This window comes from Homalodisca vitripennis, chromosome 6, assembly GCF_021130785.1.
Source record: "Homalodisca vitripennis isolate AUS2020 chromosome 6, UT_GWSS_2.1, whole genome shotgun sequence".
Taxonomy (NCBI): domain Eukaryota; kingdom Metazoa; phylum Arthropoda; class Insecta; order Hemiptera; family Cicadellidae; genus Homalodisca; species Homalodisca vitripennis.
Genome location: NC_060212.1, coordinates 121,701,740 through 121,728,362, shown reverse-complemented (window position 1 = coordinate 121,728,362; position 26,623 = coordinate 121,701,740). Strand labels below are relative to the sequence as shown.

Genomic DNA, 26,623 nt, shown 5'->3' with positions numbered 1-26,623 from the left:
GCTTTGATTATATTTGCTATTATAGTCTCGGTTATCAAAAGCAAAAATACTCCACAATCTTCGGAGTTGCTTTGTTGAGGGGTTACACAATTTTCAAAATCAGTAGTTTCTTCCAAGTTCATATATTTTATAAGTTTATTTGCAATGATACTTGCTGGAGCTCTTATCATTGATATGCTTCTAGCCCATTCTCAGCTAAAAATCACTATGACGTGTTATTAATTCTGTTATAATACCTAGCTGTCCAGTGTATAATCTTTTAGTTTGTACACTATTTTATATTTTTACTATTTTTATTTAGTTTTGAGTTGATTTATTTATTGGCTTAGTAATGCATTTTGACACTGCTATATTGCGGGTTATTTTTAGTTAAGGTTTGGGTATTTATTTTATATCATAATTTCAGTAGTAACTGGCAACACTGTGTGTCGATTCGCAGCCGGCCTAGTTTGTCTCTTCTTCGTCAGCTCAGCTGTCGTCTGTCACCGTGTCATGTGCTTAGCCAAAACAAAAATATAGGTGTATCTTTGTCATATGTTATTTGTTGTGAAACTGTTGTACTAATGACTCTGATGTTCATTTATTTTGATATATTAATTAAACATTAATTTAGTGTGTAAACTTGAGTTTTCTTGTATAGCTGAGTGAAAACGTTGCGTTAATGTAGATTAGTGTTCTAGAAATCACCTTGAAAAATAGTGTTCTAAAACATATTTATTGAGCTTTAATTAAGATTTCACACTGTGATCAAATTGACATAGATTCTTTATGTAGGATTGCTATTGTGATTGGAGAAATGGCACTCCAAAGTTCTGCTAAAGCGATCATTCCCAAAGTCTCCTATTTATCATCAAGGGTAATAATGATTTTAGGGTGTAATCCAGGTGTAATGACACTTCAAGGAACAAACACTTATTTAGTTGGAACAGGGAAAAGGTAAATAACCATATCCATGCATAGTACCATCAAGAGATTTTATACTGAATAAGTGTTAACTCTGTCTTAGACTTCCCCACTCCCATATCCTCCCCTTAGCTTCTAAATTATTTCTTATTTATGCTGGAGATATCTTTGGTGCACTGTCATTCCCTCAACTTTCTTACAATCTCAGGCCACCACACATCAAAGAAGTCCAAGATATAACACTTTCAAAAGGCAGAGTACAATATGTGGACTTTGATTATACTATTCAATATAATAATAATAAATCTTTATTGCATTTACAATTTAAGAAAATTGTATACAATCGTTAATATACAAGGAGTAAAATAAAATTAAACTGTATAAATTTAAATACACATCATTTCACTTATTAAAAAGTTTTCAGCTATTATGATTGCAATTTAGAACAGAATTAAAGGAATTAACCAATTGATTTCAAATTTGATTCCAGCGGCTTATCATAAACTCTTCAACAGAGTAGAACATCCTTGACACCAAAAGGTTTCTCATTCGAGCTTTGAATTTTTTAGGATCATTTAAATTTTTTATCTCACCAGGGAGCTTATTTATCATTTTAACACCAATCTCGGATGGTAAACATTCAATGTGGCAGTTCTGTGCTGTTGAAAACGGAAGTTGTCCCGGCCCCTAGTCCCATTTTGTTGAATGTCCCTGCCTTGGACCAACTCACACTTGAATCAGCAGTACAGAACAACTTCAAGGATATAGAGACAGGGCAAAGTCAGCAATTCAAGCTCCCTGAAGGATTTTTTACATGAATCTCTAAATTTCAATTTTGAAATTATTCAGACCGCTTTATTTTGAATTCTAAATATGCTTTCAAATTTGTATTTGGAACAGCTGCCCCACAGTCTCAGCTTGTATGTTATATGAGGATACACAAGGCCAAAATAGGCCGTTCCTAGTAAGTCCAAGGAGCAAAACTTTAAGAGGTTTCGTAAAGCATAAATACCCAAAGAAACCTTTAAACAGATGCCTTCTGTGTGATTGTACCATTTCAGGCATCGATCAAGGCATATCCTTAGGAACTTGGTAGAATCAATTTCCTCTAGGAGGACATCATCCACTATCTCAGCAGTGCAATCTTTGGGCTCATATTGCTGAAGGCAAAAATTTATTACATTTGATTTGGAACTGTTATTGCTCTCAGGTTCAATGTCGAGAAATACTGAATACATAAATTCAATTCCAAAGAAGAATTGATTCGCTTTGAAACAGAGCATTGTATCAGCATATTGTACCATTTTACCTACTAGCAATGAATTCAATCTGTTGACATACACAAGAAATAGAACTGGTCCAAGGACAGATCCCTGCTGGACACCATAGGCCATTTTTTACTTTTTCTGACAGAGAATTCACAATCTGCACACACTGGCTTCTATCACTGAGATAAGACGAAAGCCATTCGTGCGCCACATGCCTTGAACTGGCACAACAATGTCTCATAATGTACACAGTCGAATGTTTTGGACGTACCACTCAGAAGTACCATTCCATAGAAGAATATACTCACCACAACTAACAACTCTTTCCAATGGTCACTGATGGTTAACATGGTAGCAGACCTGCATACCTGTCTTCTCCTTCCAGGTCTTCCTCCTGCAAATCTAACATCTCTGCTTTTAGAGATCGTATGAACATTCTCCACTTTGCCTGTCACAGACAGACACCAGCAGTCCAGCTCCTACTGCATTTCTCTCTTAAGTTAATTGTCACTCAGGATTTTTTCTGTTACTCAAAGAGGGTCATAGTATAAGACCATTGTTTCATCCCCAGTCATAATTGACTCCAAGAAATTCTGTGGGTTAGCAATATATTCATTTAAAAATTCATTAGAGCAGAGTACACGCTCTTCTTTTCGAGCAGATGAAAGAATTTTTGGCATTCACCTTACTCATGAGTAAATTTTCTTTGATGTTCCTCAAAACACTTATTTTTTAAAGTTCAACACTGCAGTCTATTTGTCTTCAAATGCCAGTCTGACAGTGTTTCAGCTTCCAAAAGTTAGATTTTTTCAGGTGTGATTAGTGGAACCAAAATATTGGTCATCATCAACAATTGTATTTTTCGGACACATTTAGCCTATTCTCAGCTATTGGGTCTTGCAATGGGGAATGGTCCCTGAATCGTCTATGACAAGAGTATTTTTTGCTTCAGAAAAAAACCCTTAAAAAATGCACCCTCAAACGAAATTAAATTGTAGAGAATGTTTCTGATGAGAGTAAATCTTGATTTTATGTTTTAAATAATAACAACTTACTTCTTCAAGTTTCGTACCAGTATAATAAAAGAAATTAAACCAATCGCTTAGTTTCTAAAATATAGATTTAAAATATTCCAAAAATCATTTTTTTATTTGGGACCAAAAATACTAACTCCATGAAACACAATTCAAAGCCTTGTCCTTTCTAATCAATATTGGGGTCCCGTCTTATTGTAGAGAAGTTATAGCATGACCGGTGACTTCGAGATGCGCCGTAGGCAAAGACGGAACTAAAGTGGTGGGGGGTGGAACGGCTCAGTCTGTTGCCGTATTTAGCCTTGTGAACTTCGGTCACCAGTCTTCTATACGTGCCGCCCAAAAAACATTCACTTGTGCCAATTCACGAGTTGTAATACAATTTGTGAATTAATTGCGTTGTGCTCATTACGTTTAGTAAAGTAAAGAGTTTGTGATGGATCGTAATGTAAAAAGTAAAATTGGAGGTAGAAAGGTTATACACGGCCAAGCAAGAGAAGTGATTGCAAATGTTTACCATTTTATGAAACGGGAAGCAGAAACCAACACACTTATAAATTTGAAGAAAGTTCAACAGCGTGTCGTAGAGGCAACTGGAATTTCTGAAAGTTTTGTAGTGTATAATTGTATCTACTATCGTAAATCCTGAAGCTTACACGGTTAGTATATGATAAATTGAATTTTAATGGCTAACAAAGCGTAACAATTACAATTCTGAACTGTTGTTGTCGTTGGAGATCAAGAATAATATAAATTCCTACCCCTTCCCAATTTATGAGAACCCTTTCTTACCACCAGGTATCTCTACTGCAAACTCATTAAGAAGGGTGAGCTATGAACACAATTTCGGCAGAACATAGTCATTGTTAAGATCACGTACATCCGGTCCCAATATTTCCAAGATTTCCTGTATTGAATTCCCCATCATAAAAGTCCGTCGCCGTAACTACAAAAGAGTCTAGATATGTTCAAATATTCTCAAGGTCTCCTATACTAAATTGCTCATCATAAAAGACCACCGTGGTAAGAACATAAGGGTCTAGAAATGTTGGCAAACACTACAATATTTGGCTCCCGCCACCACTATGAGCCGGGAGCCGAAAACCCTCAGTAGGGGTAGTAGCACCGTATTCACTCCCCTACTCTAGATTGTGCCCCCACGTGCTCACCTCCTCCACTCCTCACGCGCATCCCACCGGTCATGCTATAACTTCCCTACTATACTAATGGTTTAAATTGTTGTTCATAAAGTTAGTCAAATTTTAATATTTGTTAGTCATTATATTTTTATTAATTATGACTATATCCGAAACATTGTAATATGCTGGTGATCTATAAAGTATATTCTATACATAATTCAGATAACGTAATTTTTTTTATTAGGGTTGATTAGTCGGAAAGTTATGGACAAGAGCCAAAAATGCAATAATTAGTAAAAATTAACCTTAGCTTGCTTCTGAATCCGATGGCCGTTAAGCAGAGAGGCTCTGTCTAGAATGCTTTATGCTGCGTGTAAAGAGAAGTGTTATACAACTATTAATATTAATAGTCAGTGCCATGTGGCTTCGTCTTTTAAAACACATCCACTTTGTTATACTTACAGTTTATAATGATAAATTTGGAATATTATAAAATCATAGTTCAGGGTCAATCGACCACCACCTGCACTCACTTAAAATATAATCTCTTGCTTGCGCCCCAACAAGCCTCAAAAATCTCCGTTTCCCTAGGCCCAGACCATTTACAAAAGAGGTCCTGATCATATCCTCAGAAGTATATAATTAAATGAAATACAGTAGCTACAAAGAACAATTGAAGGTTCCCAAAAGACCCATGCAATACGATGAAAAATACAACAAAAATCTGTGAGACAGAGGAAAGAAGGGAGCCATGTTAAAATACATGATTAAATCAATAGATAAAAATCACCATCAATGATATCATGAACCAATCAGAGGAAGGGAAAGGTATCCTGTATGTAGATTTTCGAGACCATGCAGAGAGGTGAACAAGAAAATCAATTGAGGAGGAGAAAATAGGAGGTGAGCAGCAATTGAGGAAGAAGAGCAGGATTAAGTTTTATTAAGTCCAGGAGGGATTCAGAATTTACTAAATGTGTAAGTTTAGATATGCCTGTAAAAGTTCTTTGTCTGAAAAGAATTATACTAAAGAACAATCAGTTTATTTCATCCTGAGGCCACTAATTTTGGAAGAACTTTTCTTACTGGGGACCTAAAATAACTATATTAATAGAAAGAATAGTCTTTATTTTACTCACTAAAATTCTATGTCATTATGATGATCAGTTCTTTTTTTGGCTCCCAAAAGAAAGCGAGATATTAGGCTATATATTATGCTGTTAACTTGCTTTTCATTAGGAATTGATTACAGTCCAAAGCTATAAATATCAAATGCAAGTGCACTCTATGTCCGTACTTTTGTGTATGATGTCACTGCTGATTTTTTAGATATCAATACTAACCATAAGTTAAGATTTTAAACGAGGTCCGTATTATTTTACTGTTGCTTAAAATAATATTTCATGTAATATATAATAAAGAAGTTTAAATTTTAAATTATATACAATTAATTTTTAGCCCTTTTAAACCCTTTTTAATATAGTTTGTGAAATGTAGAAAACTATGTGTATTAGTAGAAATATGTCTGTTTGGAAATAACTACTAAATAAATCTCGTTCAAAAGATAAAAATGTTAGATTCTGTAGAATAAATCTTTTATAACCACGCTAAAGCATGCTCTTTAAAAATTGCCAGTTAATGTTTTTAGTAAGTAGTTTATTTTGTAATAGTCTTTACATCATTCTTAAATGATTTTTGTTCAGTAGAACAGATCATATTTATAAAGGTTAAGGCTAATTTCGTAATAGGATTTTAATTTGACTCCTTTACTAGTCAAATAGCCAATTTATTTGAATAGTGCTGTTGTTTATTTCACCACAATTAAAGTGTTATCAAACTCATTTTGTGCTGCTAAATCAATAATTTAAATCTGCCCCATGTGAGTGGATTTTTTATGTACATTTTCTATCCTTGTACAAAAATCTCAAAAAAGGTTTGCTCTATTTGAGATGTTTTTGTAATTTATAAATTTTATATTTAATAAGATATTAAAATCAAAGCTACAATATCAATATACAATAGTCAAAGCATTGTGAATTGAGGGCATTGTCCTTGTGAAGGATCCATTGATGATTTTTTACTAAATGGATGGCCTTTATGCATTAACTCATGCATAATTTTTAGAATACCAGTACTGTGATTTCCTTTACACTTTAAAACTCTGCTAAAAATATTTTCTACAATTTCAGGAGGATACTGTTGGACACAGGAGACGCGGATGTTCCTCAGTACACAGAGCAGTTGCACAAAGTGTTGACAAAAGAAAGCTGTGATATTGAGCAGATTGTCATCAGTCACTGGCACCATGATCATATTGGCGGCGTTCCAGATGTCCTGAAATTAACAAAACCTGGTAATCCTAAAAATATTTCATAGTACATTAATTGAATATGGTAAATAATTGGTGTTGTGTGATCACACCCAAAAGTTTATGAAATCATCCCATGTTGGACGGAGTTTACGTAGGATATCTCGTTAGATAATCATTGTGCCACTTAAAATGAAAGACAGTAAGGATGGGTATTGATACTCATGTTTGATTTACTCAACTACCATTTAATAAAGTCCTTATTTATTTATTTCAATTACATATTGCCTTTCTCCTTCTGCTGTTGGTATTCTTGTAAGGAGATAAAATTGATTCAGACATTAACAAACTCAACGTACTTTTAACAGAAGCAGTTGAGGGGTTAATTCTGACCCTTCCTAAATTAAAAAAAAACTTGTGTTAAAATGTTAAGTGCTCTGTCCCATCACTTCTATATGGAATGAGTATACCAAGGTGTCCATAAATTACTCTATGAAACTTCACCATTTGATTTTTTAGGTCAATATAAGCAAGAAATGTCATATAAAATATAGTCCTAAATTACTTAGTTAACGTCTCTGCCTGTTTGTGTTTAATCGAATTAATTAAATTAAAGTTTTATATCTTAATTAAATATCTAGTTTTATTTTAGTTACACTACATTTTTTCCCACATGTCTTTTGGTAAAAATATATGCTATGTAGGTTCTGTTGAGGAACTTTTAGTTACCCTCTTGCATTCCCTACAGTTATCTAATGAAGTATCGTGAGTTGTTTTGTTAGATTTACAATTATTGTCATACTTAACATAAGGTACAATTATTTATATAGTAAGTTAGTTAATTATCTATTCAAAAAAATCATATAACTGGATGAAATATTGTGAAACATTTCTATTTACATTTTTGAATTCATTGACCATCAAGCATAAAATAAAATAGGTAATGATGAATGAACCAGGACTATCAAGTCAGGGCTGAGAAGGTAATGTTTTTACCTGAATTTGCAAAAAAAGTTTAAAGTTAAAAATTATAAAAATTTTAACTACTAATGAAGTATTTGATGGTTTAGTAAGCTTTTAATTAGCTGCCACATCACTTATGAGACCTGCTATCATTTACTAATGTGCAGTAACCTACTATTGTTGACATACAAAGCTATGAGTAATTGAATTTGATCATTTCTGACATAATGATCTTAAAATATTCATGTCCAATTTGGTCATGTTTCAAACAGTCAAGAATTCTTACATCACCTGTTAACTCATCCTGTGAGAACATAAATCAAACAAAACTCTAAATTCTGTTCTAGATTGTAAAGTGTGGAAGTTTCAACAGGCTGATGACAAAGGCAATGTAGTTGAAAGTAAGATTCCCTTTGAATGTTTAACGGATGGTCAAATACTGTCAACTGAGGGTGCTTCTTTAAGGTATAATGCTTTTCTGATGTAATGTATCGTTTACGATTGCATGTCTTCGAGAAACATACTTACAAATAGTATTGTATTGAGGGTAATAAACTACTGAGAAGGATATTAATATTTCATATATGGGTTTTGATACAAAATGTTGAATATGTAAAACTGAGAGAGTTTTGTTTTAATTTAAATTGTTATATGTGTCCCCAAAAATGCTAACAGTACTGATAATGTGGTATTTATGTTTTTAAATAATTATTATCTGTTATAAATATTGTATAATATTTATTCTTTTCAGTCATTGTTTATTTATAGACTATATCATCATCTTGACACTTATTCTTACACTTTGCAGTTCTTAGCTCTAGTGTTCTAAAATGATCATCTCAGGCTGGTTTATATCGGCTTTTAGGACCTACACTGTGTCCAACAAAAACTGATATGTCACTTTTACATCTGGGTAATCCAATGGATGTATAGATGAAGCACATCATTAACCGCAATGTCGAGATATTGGAAGTGCAAAATGGATCAATAGGTCTAATTATTGCAGGGGGTAACTGTAGGAGTGGATGAGGCTCTCTTATTTTTAAAGCTTTTTTAGTCTTAACATGAGGTAGAGCATTCCTCATGCCAAGCACTTTGATTGTAAGAGACAGGAGCTCCTCCTCTTGTTCCACGATAAAATCTAAATTATCTTAAAAGCATGATTTTAAAGTCTTAAATTTATCTAATTTTAAAGGTACGAATACGACTCAAAAGTGCAAAGCAGGTAGAAGTGTGCCTTGTAATTACCATATGATGTGTCTTGACTGGGTACGGCGCATGAAAGCTATGATCTTGATGTAACTAAAATTATTTTCTAAAAAAAGAAGCAGTTGAGAAACAAGTACATTCTCCTATAGCTTAAACTTTATGCTGAGCAATTTAATATGTTATATTCATATTAAAAAAAAAAAAATATTTTTCAAGTGGTGTGCTGTAGTACAAAAAAATATAGCATGAATTTTGTAAGTAAAATGAAGGAATGAATTAGTTTATTTCCATCAAGATTTTACAATATACACAGGAACATAAAAGATACACGTAATAATTATTATTAATCTAAAGGAACAAATAAAAGTAATTAAACAGGTTTCTTATAATACATTTAATAACATGTTGCTCTGGTTGTGGAGACTAGTAGTATGTTAAAAGACAATTAATTATGACAGCTAGGTCGGTATGTGTTATTAGTTTCAATGCAACAGTAATATTTTTGTGTAGTGAGTATAATAAATATTGTATTTTTATAAATAAAATGAGTTGTTTCCAAAATTTGACCAAAGATGTTAGAGACATTTCATTCATTTTGCAACTAATCCAGTATATAAACAAAAAATGTGTGGGTTTACATTATGTAACAAAGAGTTAATAAAATTATGTTCATTTAGTTGGTAAAATAAAAATTATTTAACTTTTCTATGGTTTTCATAACAATTCTTGCTTGCCCAGTTTTTCCACGTATTCCAGATCGGTAGACACCATAACCTGACAATATGACTGAAAAGATTAGGTTTCTGATGTTTTTCAAATATTTCAGTAAATCGCATTTCAAATTAACAAAAATAAAATATATTTTACTAATACGTTTTATAGCATAATCATATAAATATGTTTTACCAACTAGTAACTGTAACAAAAGTACCTTTTACAGTTTCACACTGATTTAGTCCATCTCCACACTATATTATGTGGTGCGGGTGCGTTGTTACGAGCTGCACGCCACCGACTGCATATCCTTTCAGCAAATTTCTGAGATGCTCAGTATTCCTGATACTGCGATTTCTGCCCTGTGGTACATCGCAGTCTTAAGAAATCTATATACTAGATTTCTAGAAGAAACATATACTGTAATACAACAGTATTTTATATATTTTAAGCAACAGTTTTCATGTATATCTTTATGTCAATTTACTGTCAGTGTATAGGGGCAGACTTTAATGTGAATAACAAATTTTTAAAAAAGCATAGAATGTGGCGTGGGTAAAGTGGCTGAAAAGTGAAAGACCTATAGGCCTATCCGTGTTGAATATGAAGCTGTGCGCGCCAGCACATGTGTGAGTCAGCCTTGCTTGGGTCCTCGGCTGAGCATCCGATCCCTTCCACAGCAACTACTCATTGCCCTCCTTACAACCGATTTTGTCAGTGCTCTCTGTGGATGTTTGAAACGTCGTACTGCGATTTCTGACCTGGAGTAGAGTGCACGCTTAATATTTAAAATGATTTTTCTATAAGTACATAATTTTAGGAAGGGTTGATTCAATACGAATCTCGAGTTTATCTCCATTTCACCTTCTACTCAGTGTCAATTTCACCACAACAGTGTCAGATTTTGGACGAGTGATTACATAATTTTATCGTAAAAACTAGTTCAGGAATTTTAAATGTTTCATGTTGCTACTTAGGTATATGTCAGCCACCTTATAGCTGTTTAGAAATCGTAAACAAATTGATTTCAGAGTGATTCATACCCCAGGACATACGACTGATCATGCAGTATTTACATTGGAAGAAGAAGATGTATTATTTAGTGCTGATACAATACTGGGTGAAGGCACAGCAGTATTTGAAGACCTGCTCGACTATATGAAGTCATTGCGCAAAATACAGAAAATTAATCCCAAAGTTATCTATCCTGGTCATGGCCCTGTCATTAAGGTAGTATTATTTTTAACTAACTGTATTGAAATATATTTTGTAATGACATCTAATAAATAAATAAATAACTGTTCCTAGTAAACTTTCTAAATCTATTATATTGAACCAATTTATAGAAATTTCAAAACATGATTTCAAGAACACTTACAAACACTGAAAACAATAACATGTCTATAATAAAATTAAAATTTGGTGAACGTTTATTAATTACAAACTAACTGTAATTACAACAGGAAAATTGTGCATGTACTGAAATTATATTTAATACAATGAAAATAGTCGGAATTCAAATCTAAAGAATTAAACAAACCTAATAATTGAGAAAATTCAAACATTAAATAGAAAAAAAAAAAAACTATCAAAATTGCAAATACAGTGAAACCTCATTATATTTTCAGGCAAGTCGCATACACCCTTCCACAGTTTTTTCCAAGATTTAATTAAGCTGATTCTTATCACTTGTTCCCAAGATTCTGCAATCATGTACATTACAGTTTTCACATTAAATGTTTTGAGAATCTCAACTACACAGTGTTCTCCTTCATTGTCAATGATAGTGCTTAGCATCTGTCTTCTGTAAACCTTCTTGATTTTCTCGAGAACCCCCCTGGTCCATGGGCTGTAATAGCACTGTTACATTAGGCGGCAAAAACTTGACGGTAATGTCCCCACTGACCAGCACATCTGCAGACGGATGTGAAGGAGCATTATCAATTAGTAGGACAGCTTTAATTGGCAACCCACAATATTTTAAATATTTCTTCACACCTGGCACAAAACAATCAAAAAACCAGTTTTTAAAAGTGTTGCTGTCCATCCATGCACTTCTTTTCACAACTGGTAGAAAATCCCGATTTACGTTTTTCACTGCTCGCGGATTTTTCGCTTTTCCTATTAAGAGTAGAGGAAATTTATGCTTCCCCGAAGCATTGCTGCAGGCCATTATTGTCAATCGGTCTTTGCTTTTTTTGTATTCCTTTGCGTCTTTTTCAGTTTTTGAAGCCAAAGTTTTGCTCGGCAACATTCTGTAAAACAGACCCGTCTCGTCGGCGTTATATATTTGATCTGCCGTTAAATTTTCTTCTTTAACAAAATCCAAAAACTTGTTTTTATATAGTCATCAGCAGTGCTGTTGTCCCCAGATAGACTTTCTCCTGTGATAGATAGTTGGCGAATACCATACCGTTTTTCCACCTATCCAACCATCCTTGACTCGCAGTAAAATTTGGTTCACAATCAGGCAACTGTTTATTCAGCTTGATTGCCTTTTCTTGAATGATAGGCCCAGAGACTGGCAAACCACGTTCCCTTTCCGCACAAAACCAAACATACAAAGCGTCGTCAAGAGTCTCGTTTTTAGCTTTTTAGCTTTGCACCGATTGCCCAAACTGTCTTTTGTTATCATCTTGAAACAAAATTCTTCGATTTTTGTCCTATTTTTTTTCCAATCCGATACTGTAGATATACCGACACCATAAGATGCTGAAATTGTTTTTAAAGATTCGCCTTTATCAATCCTACCTAATGCCTCTAGTCTCTTTTCCATTGTCACTACAACATTTTTACGTTTTGTTGCCATCGCGTAGATAAAAACAAACGCACAACACAGATGAAGCACACTATCTGAAGCACGATTGCAGAACAGAAGCAAACAATACAGTACACTACACACACACAACACGGGTACAAGCGAGCGGAGCGAGGTAGGAACGGTACTGTGGGGGCCAGGCGTGGCGGTAGCCTGGGAGAGGATTTGGGGAAATACGCGTCTGTTATTGTTTCCGAGAATCCGGGACAATAATCGCCACTCGGCCGCCGTGTGCCATGAGTCACACACTCACTGTCGTACAGTCCCATCAAATACTGATGCAACATCAATTCACGGATACTATACCACTCAAAAATATTACGTTTTTATTATTGAAATGTTTGTCTGATTTTTTATTTTTTAATTGAAAATCGGTCCGGGTTAGCCGGACTTCTGGGTTAACGGGGGCCGACTTATCGGGGTTGTACTGTATGACATTAAAAAAACTTTACATTTAAAACGTTTCACAATTACAGTAATGTAAAGATGGCATAATGCCAAAATATTCAAGGGTAAGTTTACTTTTTACACTATAAGTTTATAAAATCAAAATTGTAATTAGTTGACATTTTTCAGGATCCACAGAAAGTAATCAGTTACTATTTGTCACATCGTGAGAGCAGAGAAGAGGAAATATTGAATGTGTTAATGTCAAACAACGGACCAATATGTGCTGCCAATATTGTTAAAGTGATTTACCCAGTAAGTATGAAGTATCAGCTCATACCTGCGGCTTCACCTGTAATTTCTGTCCTACATACCATGTATTTGATTGAACAGCTCCCACAATTTTAGTAACACGAACTATTTTATATCAATGTGGAGGAAGTCGTTCATGGTTTTCATAGTGAAAGAACTTGTGATGTAATATCATATTGTCCTATGATATTTTTAAAGAGTAATTAGTCATATACTGTATATCGTGCATCAGGTACCCATTATTTTACAGTGTTCATGATTAAGAGGATGAGAGGATAAGCAAAAGTGTAATTCTTATTTCAGGTTTTGCACTTCTAGTTTTAATTAATTATTTTTACAACTCAAAATTGGAGTTTGTTATTTTGCCCTGAAAGAAATATAAATAGACCTATGTATAATTTTGTAATGAGGTTAGATTCAAAATAGTATAGTTTTCTGAATTGTATGGATATAGATATTGTTGTTTAAAATTAAAAACAACATCAATAATACTAACACATTTCAATACTTACATTATAGCACTTGTCATCCATATGTAAATACCTCATACAGTAAAGTTCTAACTTCCTAATTCATGCTATATCATATTATTTCCTCGATCCATTGTAGGAATTATATCAGTATTTATATACCTCATCAGTGAGAAATGGATGTGATGTCACCTTGATGATTTTCTGTCATAAAAATAGCATTTAGTGTTTCGTGTATTCCTTTGTGACCCAGAATAAATAAATTGGTTTGCATTTTTGCCACAATGTAAGAAGTATTGTTACTTTTGTTATGCTTTCACTTTATAATTACCAGGCTTACACGCCTGATAAGCAGATTTAACTAAAAGATTTTTGTCAGCTCTAGTTTTTATATCATCAATAGCACTGCAGATTTTACCTGTTGCAAATAGAAATTTCTGTTCTTAAGACCAAGAAAGTATTATTAATCAAGAATGCAATACACAGCTCTCCATATTGCACTGAAAATGAGTTTTTCTACACATAATGTAGCCGTTGTGCAGAGTTGATTCAATGTGAATGTTGAGTTTGTCTATTTCACCTTCCGCTCAGTGCAGCATCTGAAATCTGACACTGTCACAGACTTGACTTCTGGAATCTATGTCTCGGTTACTTTGCTGTGCTTTCGGATCGTGTCTAAATTGTCGTAATGCACTCAGTTGTGCATGTGATGAGATAATGAGAACATCTCTTCATTTAGATTACTGCTGGGAAACCAGACAGAGCTCTTTTATTATATAGGTGTCTCTGATGTCAAAACGATGCAGAGTTTGTTTTGAACTTCGCCGACTTATTTTGGATCTCTTCAGACTGACTTGGATCCAAATTCCAGAAGTCAAGTCTGTGCCAGTGTCAGATTTCAGACACTGCACTGAGCGGAAGGTGAAATGGAATCTAACTCAACATTCGCAGAGAGTTTTAGTTTACGATTTATATTGACATATCAAAAGGATCACAAAATTCTATTGACTTAAAAAACTACATTATAATTTTAGCTTCCCACACTCAGATTTGTACGCACTTCTGGTTCTATTTTCAAATTAATGTTGAATATTTATTTTTCTAAATCATTATAATTTTGATGAATTAATTTTAGTTATATTATTTCAGTTAACTTTAACTTTCCTCATGATTATAGTATAGCAGAGCAGGTCTAGCAAGAGCCGTGGGCCAAAGATGCGCAGTAGCCTAGAGGTCAGGCGTTGGAGTCGTGTCGTTCCGTTGTGCTGACAACTAGCGTTCACGTGGCCGTGCTGCCGTTGTTGTAGGTGTTATATAGTGGTTGTTTTATTGTTGTTTGTACTCATATTAATATGGAAGCTCAGCAGCATCGTAAACAAATTGGTGGACGAAAAGTATTGCATAGCCAAAGTCGAGAAATCATTGAAAATGTGTTCAACTTTATGAAACGTGAAGCTGAAACTGGAGCTGCAATACTTTTAAAACAAATTCAATGTCGTGTAGCGGAAGCCACGGGTGTATCACTGACGTCTGTAAAGAGAATTATTGCAGAAAGCAGAACCGTTGTTCAGACTGAAACCCAGTTTTATATGCCAAATAAAAAAAGATATAGAGTAAAGAACAAAACGGAGTTAGATGAGTTTGATTTATGCGTTGTCAGGCGAGCTGTAAATGAGTTCCACAAAATCAATGGCGAACGACCAACAGTAAAAACTCTATTACCAGCTCTCAGACAAAAAATTAATTTTACAGGAAGTAAATGGTCGTTAGGTAAGGTTTTACACAAGCTAAACTTTCGCTGGAGGAAATCAGTTAATAACAGGAAAGTATTGGTTGAAAAAAGTGATATAAGGGAACTACGTTTAAAATATTTGAGAAATATCCAGAATTATCGATTGGATATAGGCTATTTTATATAGGCTAGATAATATTTATTTCGTCATTATATAGTTTAAAGCCATAGATGATGTAATTAAAAATATTAATGTATAAGTAGTTATGACTGCGTTTAGAATGTCGTATCTGTGAATAGTGGTTGCTTGTGAGCACGTCGGCGTGGCTCGGCGAGTGCTTCCCTCCCTCTCGCCCCACTATGCCCTACTACACTTCCCCTCGTGCCGGTCACGGTTCTTGCTAGACCTGCTCAGTTATAAAGAAAGTTAAATAAGAACTCCAGTAACAGATATGAGTTGGGTAGTTCATACCAACAAGTGGGATAAACATACCTATCTCTAGTTTGGTTTTGACACCCTCAAACTCTTGTTATAATTAGAACCTGTTACTATTATTATTATAAATCTAGTTGAAAAAAATTCCTTTTTTGTGAAAACTAAATAAAACTGTTGTTAAATAAAATAAGTATTGTGGTAATGCCATTGCAGCAGCAATCATGCATTTACTTAAAGAACAATAATAACTTAATTTAACCTGCCTAAAACATTGAGTAAAAAATTTAAGTCCTAGTGAGCTGCTGTTGATGATTTATTTAGTTAGATCATTACATACCTAATTTATAAAACCAACATTTTAAACCTCCTCTCTTTTCAGCAGACACGTTTTTATAACAATTGAACAGCCTACATCTAACAAAACTACAATGTTTTACATAGTACATTTTTTCCTTGTTGTGAAATTAGTTATTAAGTTTGTATTTTATTGTAATTTAATCAATTATAATAATGTTGTTTTACAGGATTTGGACATAAAGCTGTTGCTTGCTGCTGAGAATAATGTGAAAAAACATCTAATAAAACTTATGAAAGAAGGGAAGGTAGTAAAGGACAATGAAATGTGGAAGGTGAGGATGTTTTTGTTAGCATTAATTATAATAGGTATTACTCTGAAAATGTTGAGACAGTGCATACTACAATAATCTTATCTTTGTTATATCCAGTCAATACATGACAGCAACTTGGGTTGACCAATGTACTTGTGTTGTCGGTTTGGAAAGATCTGTTTTGTTATATCATGGAGTTATCGAGAGAGCATTTTCAGGCTATGATTTTATACAATTCTAGTCAGTTTTTCTCAAGATTAGCCTGTGTCAAATGTCTCAAAATTACCTTTGGTTCTGAAGTAGGCCTACCATCCGATACTATTGTGTTTAGGTGGTATTTAACATTTTTAAGGGGCCGTAATTCGCTTTAAGACAACAAATGTTCAGGAAGGCTGTTTTCCGCAGTCTTCTTCTTCTTCTCCCTTAGGCCCCTGCCTATGCGCTTAAGCCTCAAGGGCCTTTTGTGCACCCCGGAAGTATACCATAAGATCAACCAGTCTACGGTTTCACCAATAGACTGCCGAAAACAACAGATTAGATCCTCCTGGGGAAATTCACCACCCTTGTCCAGACTACAAAAGATGGTGTAGCACTCCCTTGCTATTGCAGAAGTCAAAGAGCAGGTGCTCAGCAGTCTCCTCCTGCTCGTCACTTTCTACAGAGCGGATCCTCACCCAAGAATGCTAACTCTGTCAAGATGCTTCCTCAGGTGACCATGTCCTGTAATCAGATCCATAACACACCATCGGTGTGAAGAGAAGATCAGATGCCACCTTGGGGGAAGGCGACTAACAACTCAATAAACGTTCATAGAGTGCAAATTATGATCTAAGAGGACAGACACTCCACTTATTTAAAGATTGAAGCTTCCCTAAAACTTTGATTCGTAGCAGTAGAATAATTTTGCATAACTTTTAAAGTTTAGGAACATTTTTTTCCTGATGGGTACCCCACAATTTTACAGATGTGCAAAATGCTGAGCATGTGAGAATCAGTCAGCACATCCTCCAACTGCTCAGTAATGGTTGTCATCGGATTACTTCATAAATTGTTTCTGATTAGATGTACATACCATTTTATGACCAACTCATGAGGAGGCACGTATGTAAGTTTGAAAATGAGCCATCCCCCCACTTGATTAAGAAACAATGATGGCGAAGAACAATGCTGTTTTCGTGTATATTTTATTTGACTTAAAACGTAATTTTTGAGACAACAGGATTCTCACAATTTCATAGTAAAAGTTATTGGGGGGCGTGTTTTATGGGTATAAGTAAATACCATAGTTTTAGTGAGGTGAGAAAAGGTGATCATCACATGGTGCTGGATTGGAAATTAAGGCCAATGATTATGAAACACTGAGTGGTCCACAAGGCTTAACCCTAGCTCCTGTTTTGTTTATGCTATCCACTGAATACTTATCACAGTATCTGGGACATTGAACTTTATCCTGTTGAGTTTGCTGACTAGACACAGTTCTAAATTGTCATGCAGGGAAACATAGAACCATTTGAAATTAACACCTTTATTAAAGTCAGCATGGCCAAGAAATATTGTACCTCTAATTATTTTGTCTTTAACTATTCAAATATGAAATAAAGACAACCCTATTGGAAAACATAAAGAATTCATGTCAGGCCTGAAAAATCTTCTAATGATTTGAGACAACATAGCACTTTGGATTTGACAATTGCCTTTCTTAGAACCAGCACTGATTTGAAGTACTGATGCACAAACTCGGTTCAACTCTCTTGATCTGAAGATGATCAAGCATATTGGTATGCCACAAAAATTATATAACACATACTTTTCAAATAAAATATTCAATATGAAACATGGCAATGAAACTCTACAAAAGTGTGCTGTTAGAATCATGGCTTTCAGCCTTGTGGCAACTGCAGAAAAATATTCAGGATCATGAAAATATTTACAGTGGCCAATGTTGAGACCAATATTCAGTGCTCTTAATTTTGTTTTGCAGGCAAAATAAAGATACAAAATGTTTGGTTTACCTGCTAACAGCTATTTTGTATTTTTTATACAAACAAAATCTCTTAAACTAGCAAAGCTACTGATACTAAACTTTGCACATAGGTTAACACAAGTTATTTCTCAAAAATACTATGGTGTCAGCAGAAATTAAAACAATCGAAAATAGTAAACGTTCAAATTTTAACTAAATTGTTTTTTTATTTAAAAAAACATTTATAAAATAAAATTTTACAATAATATTTTACTCATAATAGAACAGCTCCATGATACGAGATCAATGGATTAAAAACAGTACAGTGCAACCCCGATAAGTCGGTCCCCGTTAACCCGGACCGATTTTCAATTAAAAAATAAAAAATCAGACAAACATTTCAATAATAAAAACGTAATATTTTTGAGTTGTAAAGTATCCGTGAATCGATGTTGCATCAGTATTTGATGGGACTGTACGACAGTGAGTGTGTGACTCATGGCACACGGCGACCGAGTGGCGGTCTTTGTCCCGGATTCTCGGAAACAATAACAGAAGCGTATTTCCCCAAATCCTCTCCAACGCTACCGCCACGCCTGGCCCCTCAGTACTGTTCCTACCTCGCTCCACTCGCTTGTGCCCGTGTTGTATGTGTAGTGTACTGTATTGTTCACTACCGGCAGGCAGAAACATCGCCGGCTGAATTGCTCATGTTGAAGAGACTGCGGGATCGCACAGCATGCAAGCGGCAGACGACATTGGCACAACCAAAGCTGACTGAGTTTTTTACCAGGAAATGAACAGTTATAATTGTACTGTAAGGATTAATAATAATTAAATGTGCATATGTTTGATGTTTTTACAATTTATTATAATGGAGTTTATCTGTAAGTATACCGTATTTTATTAATTTTTACCTAATTCTCCGGCTAACCCGGATCGGCCGCGGTCCCGATTAATCCGACTTATCGAGGTTCCACTGTATTTTTAATACCATTAGAAGAAGTTTACAATGTTCTAAAGGTTTGTAAGTGCAGCTATTGTTCCAATAGCTTTCTTTTACAAAATCAAAATGTCTTAAATTCTATTATAGTTATTCGAGGAATATAAGACCTAACAAACAGAGGATAGACTGAAAGTAGATAAAGTGTGCAGACCTGGCATATAATAAGCGAGATATCTCAAGAAACGTGTAGGCTAACAGATTATTTGTACCTATTGTTCAAAAGTACAATTCATATATTCCTGAGAATTATCAGAAGTTATTTGAGGCTTGATCATCTTGATTAATATTAATAATTCATAAAATAAACTGTAAAAAAAAGGTTTGTGTCACAATTAAATAGCATACTGTATTAATTAAAAAAAAAACAATGATTTCATTACAATATAAAACAGTAAATATAGCTGTTTCAATTATAAGTTGACTAATTACCAGTAAAAACTAACAACTTTTCAACAAACGTGCATAGTGTAGTAAAATCTGCTTGAGATACAAATATTGCAACATTTATAAAAGACTGGTTCTCTATATTACTATAAATATAATTATAATACTTTCCCTTTCCGCATAGCTTTTTTATAGTAAACAATACTGCTTTTACATAACTGACTGGATTAGCCCATATACTGATTTTACCATGAAACCATTGAAGTCCATTGTTAGGGGTATAGATTAAACACTTGTTTGGGGTATCGTTATATTAATAAATAAAATTAATACAAATCAGAAATAAAAACAAAGTCAAGATGATCTCTTATCTCCTTGGGATGAATGAAGGTGGTGGCATTCCGTCATCGTCGTCTCGGCATGCATGTCTGTCGATGAAGTTGAGAAGTATGTCTGTCGTTACCGGATTCTGTATAGAATTGCACACAGCTGGAACAGGAAATGGCAGTTATTTCAAAAACTACACAGGCAATAATGACAAAGCTAGAGAAAATGTGATGTTTTCATTCTTCAACACTTTCATCTCAACTAAACGTTATTATGGAACATGAACGGCATATATTCTAATTTTGATAAACAACTCATAATTGATAATTTACACTTTGCTGTAGTTATGGAACAAAACAATAGATTTTCAATAGGACATATTATTACCAGACAAGGCTTTTTAGTATATTAAAAGAAAAACAGCTGACTTTCACTAAAATGTATTGCCACATTGGAGTCTTTGGAAATGATATAAAATTTGATAGAGAACATTTAATAGGTCTTAAACGTTCTTTATTAAACTTCTGCATTTATATTTCCTCTGTGGTTAACCCTTTTGAGTGCCAAGTATTTATTGAGTGGGTGTACCTAAAAATGCCAGCCCTTTTGAAGGCATTTTGCAAGGTTTCAGTATACTTTTTTTTGTAAATTTTCTTTGAAAACTCTGCGTAATTAACATAAAATAACAAAGTTAACATAAAATTAAATTGAGGAATATCAAAAAATTCCAGAATTTATTTAAATATAATTTTTCAACCTAATTATAAAAAAAATAATATCCTTTTCTTTGTCCATATCACTGGAAAGAGTATTCAATTGTCTATAAATCTTAAAAAATGTGTATCACTATCTTCAATGATGAGAGAGTTATACAGTATTTAAGAAACTAATGTCACATTGTTTCCGGTAGCCATGTCAACCAAAAATGTTTATATGCGAGTTCTAGATTGATTTTCATTTAAGTCAATTGGTCAGAAGTGTACTATAACAATTTATTTTGAAAAGAACAGTTCTTCACAAACAATTTAATATAATATTAGTGTAAAAATATTATGTTTTTTATTTTTAGTGATTTTTTTTCCAGAACGTCCGGTAAAATCAGATGTTGCCACTTTTCGGCCAACTTTTGACGTCTGGTAAAATCGGACGTTGGCATTCAAAGGGTGAATGTTTTATTGGCATAGTACACATACTCCCATCAGAACAATTACTTTAGTGATTCAATCCTTGTTGAAAAATAACGTTTTATGCAGTAGAAAAAAACAAAATATTTCATACACATGCATTAGTCAGTTTGTGGTTAGTAATTTCAAATTCAATTTCTAATCAAGTAGAGCCTTAAATATGAGATGATTATAAAGTGTATGTTGGTAAATGAAATAATATTCACCAAATACCTACATTGTGCAGTTGTAAAACTGTTGGGGAAAGACTTGTCCGTCCGTTCTCTCATGAAGACCCAAGCATTTTTGTCGAAATTTACACTCAATTATTCGGCCGTCCAACTCCTTCATGACTTTAGCGACTTTCATTTTCGAGAACGGTGCATCCAGTCCTCCTACATACAGGAGACCAACCAGACTTGGAATTAATCTGGAAGAAAAACCATTTAACCATATTAACTTCAATACATACAATTTACTTTACTGTTCAATACTTTACTGTTAAATTTTATTACTTTAACATTTAACTTTTATTTTGTGAGTTTAAATGTGGTGGTTCCAATCTTATTCTTATAAGTAAGATTGAAAAAGATAGGGATGGTACACTAGATAGAAGCCCTGTCTATAAATTATGACCGGAATTAAAAGCTTTAGAATGTAGTAAATCAGAAAAAGTTTTGATTGAAAACAAATTCTGATTCATTTTCAGATTTGTTTATAGCACCATTTTGATAGATATTGTACTCATTGTTGCGAAATAATTATTAACCCTCAGAGGGGTTCACTTCTGGCTGGTTTATACCTTTCAGTTGAACTTACACTGGGCAAAAAAAAAAAAAAAAAAAAAAAAAAAAAAAAAAAAAAACCAATGTTACATCTGGACAACGCAAAGGGCGTCCAGGAATAACACATCTCTAACAGCAAATATTGAGATATTGGAGTAAAAGGGTGGATCGATAGGTCAGTTTAGTGTGCAAGATGACTGTTGGAGTGGATGGAACTTCCTAGATTAAGTATTGTCCTGATAATTTTCCAGTTCAGGTAGTTATCTCAGATTGGCCCTATGAAGTGTGAGGTTGTAAATACTGTAACCTCATTTCAAAAAGATTTATTCTGACCAGTAATTAGCTGACGGAAGGTTCATTGAAATGACAGGATGGGATTGTTTTAACATGAAACTGCTAATATTACCAAAGAGTAAAATAAAAACAGTATGATTTTTTCATTACTCCTCACTCCAAACTGGTACTCTAATGATAATTACCTTTGTTTCAGGTGATATGTTCCAGTAGTTGAGATTTAAACTATGTCAGAATGGTTCAAAGCTGTTGTCTAGTGTAGTTTATTTTGTTAAGTTTATTGTAGTTTATTTTGTTAAGTTTATTATCAGAAAGTTTAATCTGTTGTTATTCTGTTACCTAAAATTCAAACAAAATTATTGAAGTTCAAAATAATACTCTATGTTATACTGGATGTATAAAAGTCTTAGGTAATTTTCATATTACATTTACAACTTGTTTTAAGTTGTCTTAAATGTTATTGTTGATATCAAAAATGTACAAGTATGTTTATATATAAATTATTATTATTAAGTACGGTTTCAACCTGAATGAAATGAATATAACATATTTTTTATAGTAACATTTTAAACTTTAAATTGTAAGTTAAATAAATTAAAACAGACTAAAAATGCTTGGTGTGAACCAATATGATGGCTTTACTACCCAATATGACTGACTGAGGTATCAGATTAAGATAAAGATTATATATGTTCGATTTGCCAGTTAAATTTCTTGCATTTAAAACCAGTTTTCATTATAACTGTTAAAAGTGGGCAAAGTTTTAGACAGTTATAATTCAAAACTAGTTAGAAAAAAAAATTTACCACGTAAATAAAAAATGGAAAATTTATGTCTGTCTTGATAAACTTTATATCTGTCTTACACACAATTATTATAAAATAAAAGTGTCGTATTGGTTCTTGCCAAGCCAAACACGTTGAATTTCTGTCCAGCGGCACCAACGATTTTGGTAACCTCAAATGGAAGCTATTGAAACTACAAGAGTAGAAGGAAAGTAATTACATCAATGAAAACAAATTACATTTGTGTTATTTAATTTACATGTTACACTTACATAGTGCAGGACATGTAACCTTACAACTAATCACCTACATAGTTCAATACGATTTTAAAGTGTATTTTTACTATTGAAACCAATTGTTTACAAAAATCTTTGATATTAATTTAACAGTTTACAATTCCATTAACTGTCTAACAATGTCACTTGGAATTCACTTGTCGAGAACATTGCTGAGAAATTTCCCAACTTCTGTGATGTGGTGGAGCACAATCTTGTTGCCAAATAAAGTTTATATTTTTATAAAATGAACTGTTGCGTAGCACAAACAAAATAATTTCTTGATGTAGTAACTTCCTTAAATATGTAGGTTTTCAACGAACTGACTTTTGTGACACCCAGTATATGTATTACATTTATTTTTTCACAGCAATATATTAATACCAATGAACTGTGCAAAATCATTTCTAAAAATAATCGAGTGAATATATAAAGAACACAGCTATTAATATAATACTATAGTAGATTTTCGTGTTCAGCACACAGTAATAGCATTGTAGCTTGCCACAGTGAAGTGTGGAGGGTAACAGATATTTTAATAAAAGAAAAAGGCAAACAAACAGATGGCCATATCAACACTACTATCCACTGGATATTGCACAATGCAGCTGACTTTTTGAATGGAGGCAGGGAGTGACTGAGTCCATGTAGTTGCTAGTTGAATATGAAGTAGCTTCTCCTTTCACCCTCTCTTAAAAATCTGTTCGTTATACGTAGTTTTAAAAATACAGGTAATAAGATTATGCCATCACTTCTCTGAAGTGTTCTGTTATTTCGTTATTACTGTTTTCATTTTCCTGTATACAGTACAAATTTACTTATGGATCTCATGCCATTGTTTGTAAACATAAATATTTGGTTTTATTTGTTTAATAAGTAGTATATGACATTTTATTATAAACACGTTCACGACAACCGCTTATTTCCAGACTTTTTTAGTTGCCATTGTATTTTTCAATAATAATCGAAAAAACCTTAATTTTTTTGTTAAACCTTTAAGTATAGTGAGAACAGTATATAGGCTTCAAAATTTTGCACAAAACAAATGACTTTAATACATTTTTCAATGTTTCTTCCATGTACCCTAAGGGGTACCTAAAAAATTAATTTACTATAAAAATTACACAATCGTGTGCCCGATGGGGTATACAAAATCTGAGGTATTTTTTTAAGTGCGGGATCACATATAACAAACCACATAGACAGGCAAACAATACAAAATACATAGCAACATGTACACCATCGGGCACACAACGCACTTTACGTAAAGCACGGTATGACCCGATGGTGTACACAATGACAGTTGTGAAATATCGCGTGTACCAGATGGGGTACTAATTTATAAATTTATTACTATTTTTATTGGAATATAAAAAACTGTTTTCTAACCTATTCATAATTATTAAAATCAATGAATATTATACAGTATTTATTTAAATATTTTAGTACGAATTTTAAGTAAATTATTTGAGCATTGGAATGAGACAATACAGCCGCATAGTTTACGGTTTGTTAAAAAAGATCTACTTTTTGTTTGCCTTTGCAAATCAATTAAAATTTAAGGTATGTGTAAAATCAAATTACGTTTTGAAGATTAGATGAAAAAATCAATATGTTTTTAACGATGTTTATAGTTTTATACTGTGCTATATTATAGTGAAATGTAAGCTAAAAAATATTATTGAGCGAGTTGGGAGTTGTATAAAGATAAGTAGGTGCTTGTGAAAGGGCGATAGCCTATTTGCAAATATGAGTCAAGTCTCAATTTTGGTTGAATAAAATTTTGATGTAGAAAGCGAGTGCCCACTAATGTAAAATTACAACATGCGAGTATGCTGTCACAATGTGAGATGGAGGGAAGGTGTACAGACCTGAACAGGAGCCTCAGCTGACTGGCCATTTCCACACCAGTGACACAAAACTTTATTACATGAATGAACATAAATTCATAAAATGGTAAAACCCCAAGCGATACACTTTAAGTCAGTAAAAAACAAAAACATTGTAATTAATAAAAGATTTTGTTGGGGAAATCTAAGTTACACTTCTCTTTCAATAATAAAAATGTATTTTTTATTGATTCTGTCTTAAAAAAAGATGTTTAAAAATTTTACAAAATATTCCATCAATAACCAATTGTACCACTTTTTGTCCATAAATATTTATAAATACTTAAAATTGTATTTTTTATTGCCAGAACTACTATGAAACTATAGGGCTTTCAGGAAGTATGATATAACATCTTTTGTGGATATTTTTATTGAAAAAAAGGGTTTGAAAGAGTTGACAACATTTTGGTTGAAAGGCCTGCCAATAGATTTTCAAATGGGGGCAATCTCTGTAACCTTCTTGTGTATTTCTGGTTACTTTTGTACAATTCTTGCCTACGCACTAGTATACATTCAGCTATGACAACTAGAGTGAAGGGCACTCTCAAGGGTGGTGAGTATGCTACTGGGTACACTCGCCAATCTGCGAGTGTGCTCTCCGTGTGCGAGTAGGCTCTCAAACTTTATTCGACTACAAACTGGAGTAGGCACTTGTAAATACAGTATCAAAACTCACAACATGAGAGCCCACTCATTGTTTGAGAGCAGTCAGTGCGTTTTATTCAACTGAACCTGAGAGGACACTCGCAAAATATGAGAATTGAAAGAGTACTCATCTTTATTCAACTTACCCAATGACCCCAATAATACACAACTATCAGATTATGTATTTATATTAGTTACTAATATTTTTTGTGACCTATTTAAGTTACATAAATACAAAATATATTGATTATTTTTGCAAAACTGTTGCTATAAAATGTTGTAGATTTATTAATATGATAGTTCAAAAATTTGGATATAATTATGAGACTGCAAGGTAATGACGTAACTTTATATTTCTAGCTCTTGTTCATGATTTCAATAAAAATTATTACATAATAAAAACCATGTTTTTAATTATTCCCTATTTTAACAATATCAATCTCAATGTCCATATATAGACTACATACAGGGTGTTTGAAAAGTATGGGTACGGCTTAATATTTTAAAAACCATAGGAGATAACATCTATAAACTTTGCACAGTGTCATATGGCTATGTAAACTATTTTTCCTTGCTATTACCATGACATGCCAACCATGGGGGGACGGCCCACAGAGGAAAACATGGAAATCTTAAATTGAAGCATGGGTCGAGTGATACCTCATTTGAAAGAGCTCACATAGTAGAGTTGAATGCCGCAAAACGCATCTCAAAAGGTTTATCCAATCAGAAATGGCGGGTTGTTTTAGGTACACATTGTGAAGTACATTATACGCTGCCATTTCTGACTGGATCGTCGTACTCTG

General features: G+C 33.4%; 2 protein-coding genes across 2 annotated transcripts in view; one reads left to right on the top strand and one right to left on the bottom strand.

Moving 5' to 3' along the window:
• Window positions 1-461: 461 nt before the first annotated feature.
• Window positions 462-26,219, top strand: LOC124364861 (endoribonuclease LACTB2). The gene is made up of 7 exons (XM_046820654.1): window positions 462-936; window positions 6,534-6,697; window positions 7,963-8,080; window positions 10,570-10,768; window positions 12,933-13,058; window positions 16,218-16,322; window positions 22,420-26,219. The coding sequence occupies exons 1-7, from the start codon at window positions 797-799 to the stop codon at window positions 22,438-22,440; spliced, it is 873 nt and encodes a 290-aa protein (XP_046676610.1). The 5' UTR covers window positions 462-796; the 3' UTR covers window positions 22,441-26,219.
• LOC124364860 (mRNA-capping enzyme) overlaps window positions 19,951-26,623 on the bottom strand; it is a 42,357-nt gene continuing 35,684 nt past the window's right edge. Inside the window, 3 exon segments of the mRNA XM_046820652.1 lie at window positions 19,951-20,143; window positions 21,383-21,458; window positions 21,460-21,574. Of these exon segments, the coding sequence (XP_046676608.1) occupies window positions 20,022-20,143; window positions 21,383-21,458; window positions 21,460-21,574 (313 nt within the window). The 3' untranslated portion in view covers window positions 19,951-20,021.

Coding starts and splice junctions, on each gene's coding strand:
- LOC124364861 (XM_046820654.1), top strand. CDS start 797: ATGGCACTCCAAAGTTCTGCTAAAGCGATCATTCCCAAAGTCTCCTAT. Junction 6,698..7,962: donor CCTGAAATTAACAAAACCTG/GTAATCCTAAAA, acceptor ATTCTGTTCTAG/ATTGTAAAGTGTGGAAGTTT. Junction 8,081..10,569: donor ACTGAGGGTGCTTCTTTAAG/GTATAATGCTTT, acceptor AATTGATTTCAG/AGTGATTCATACCCCAGGAC.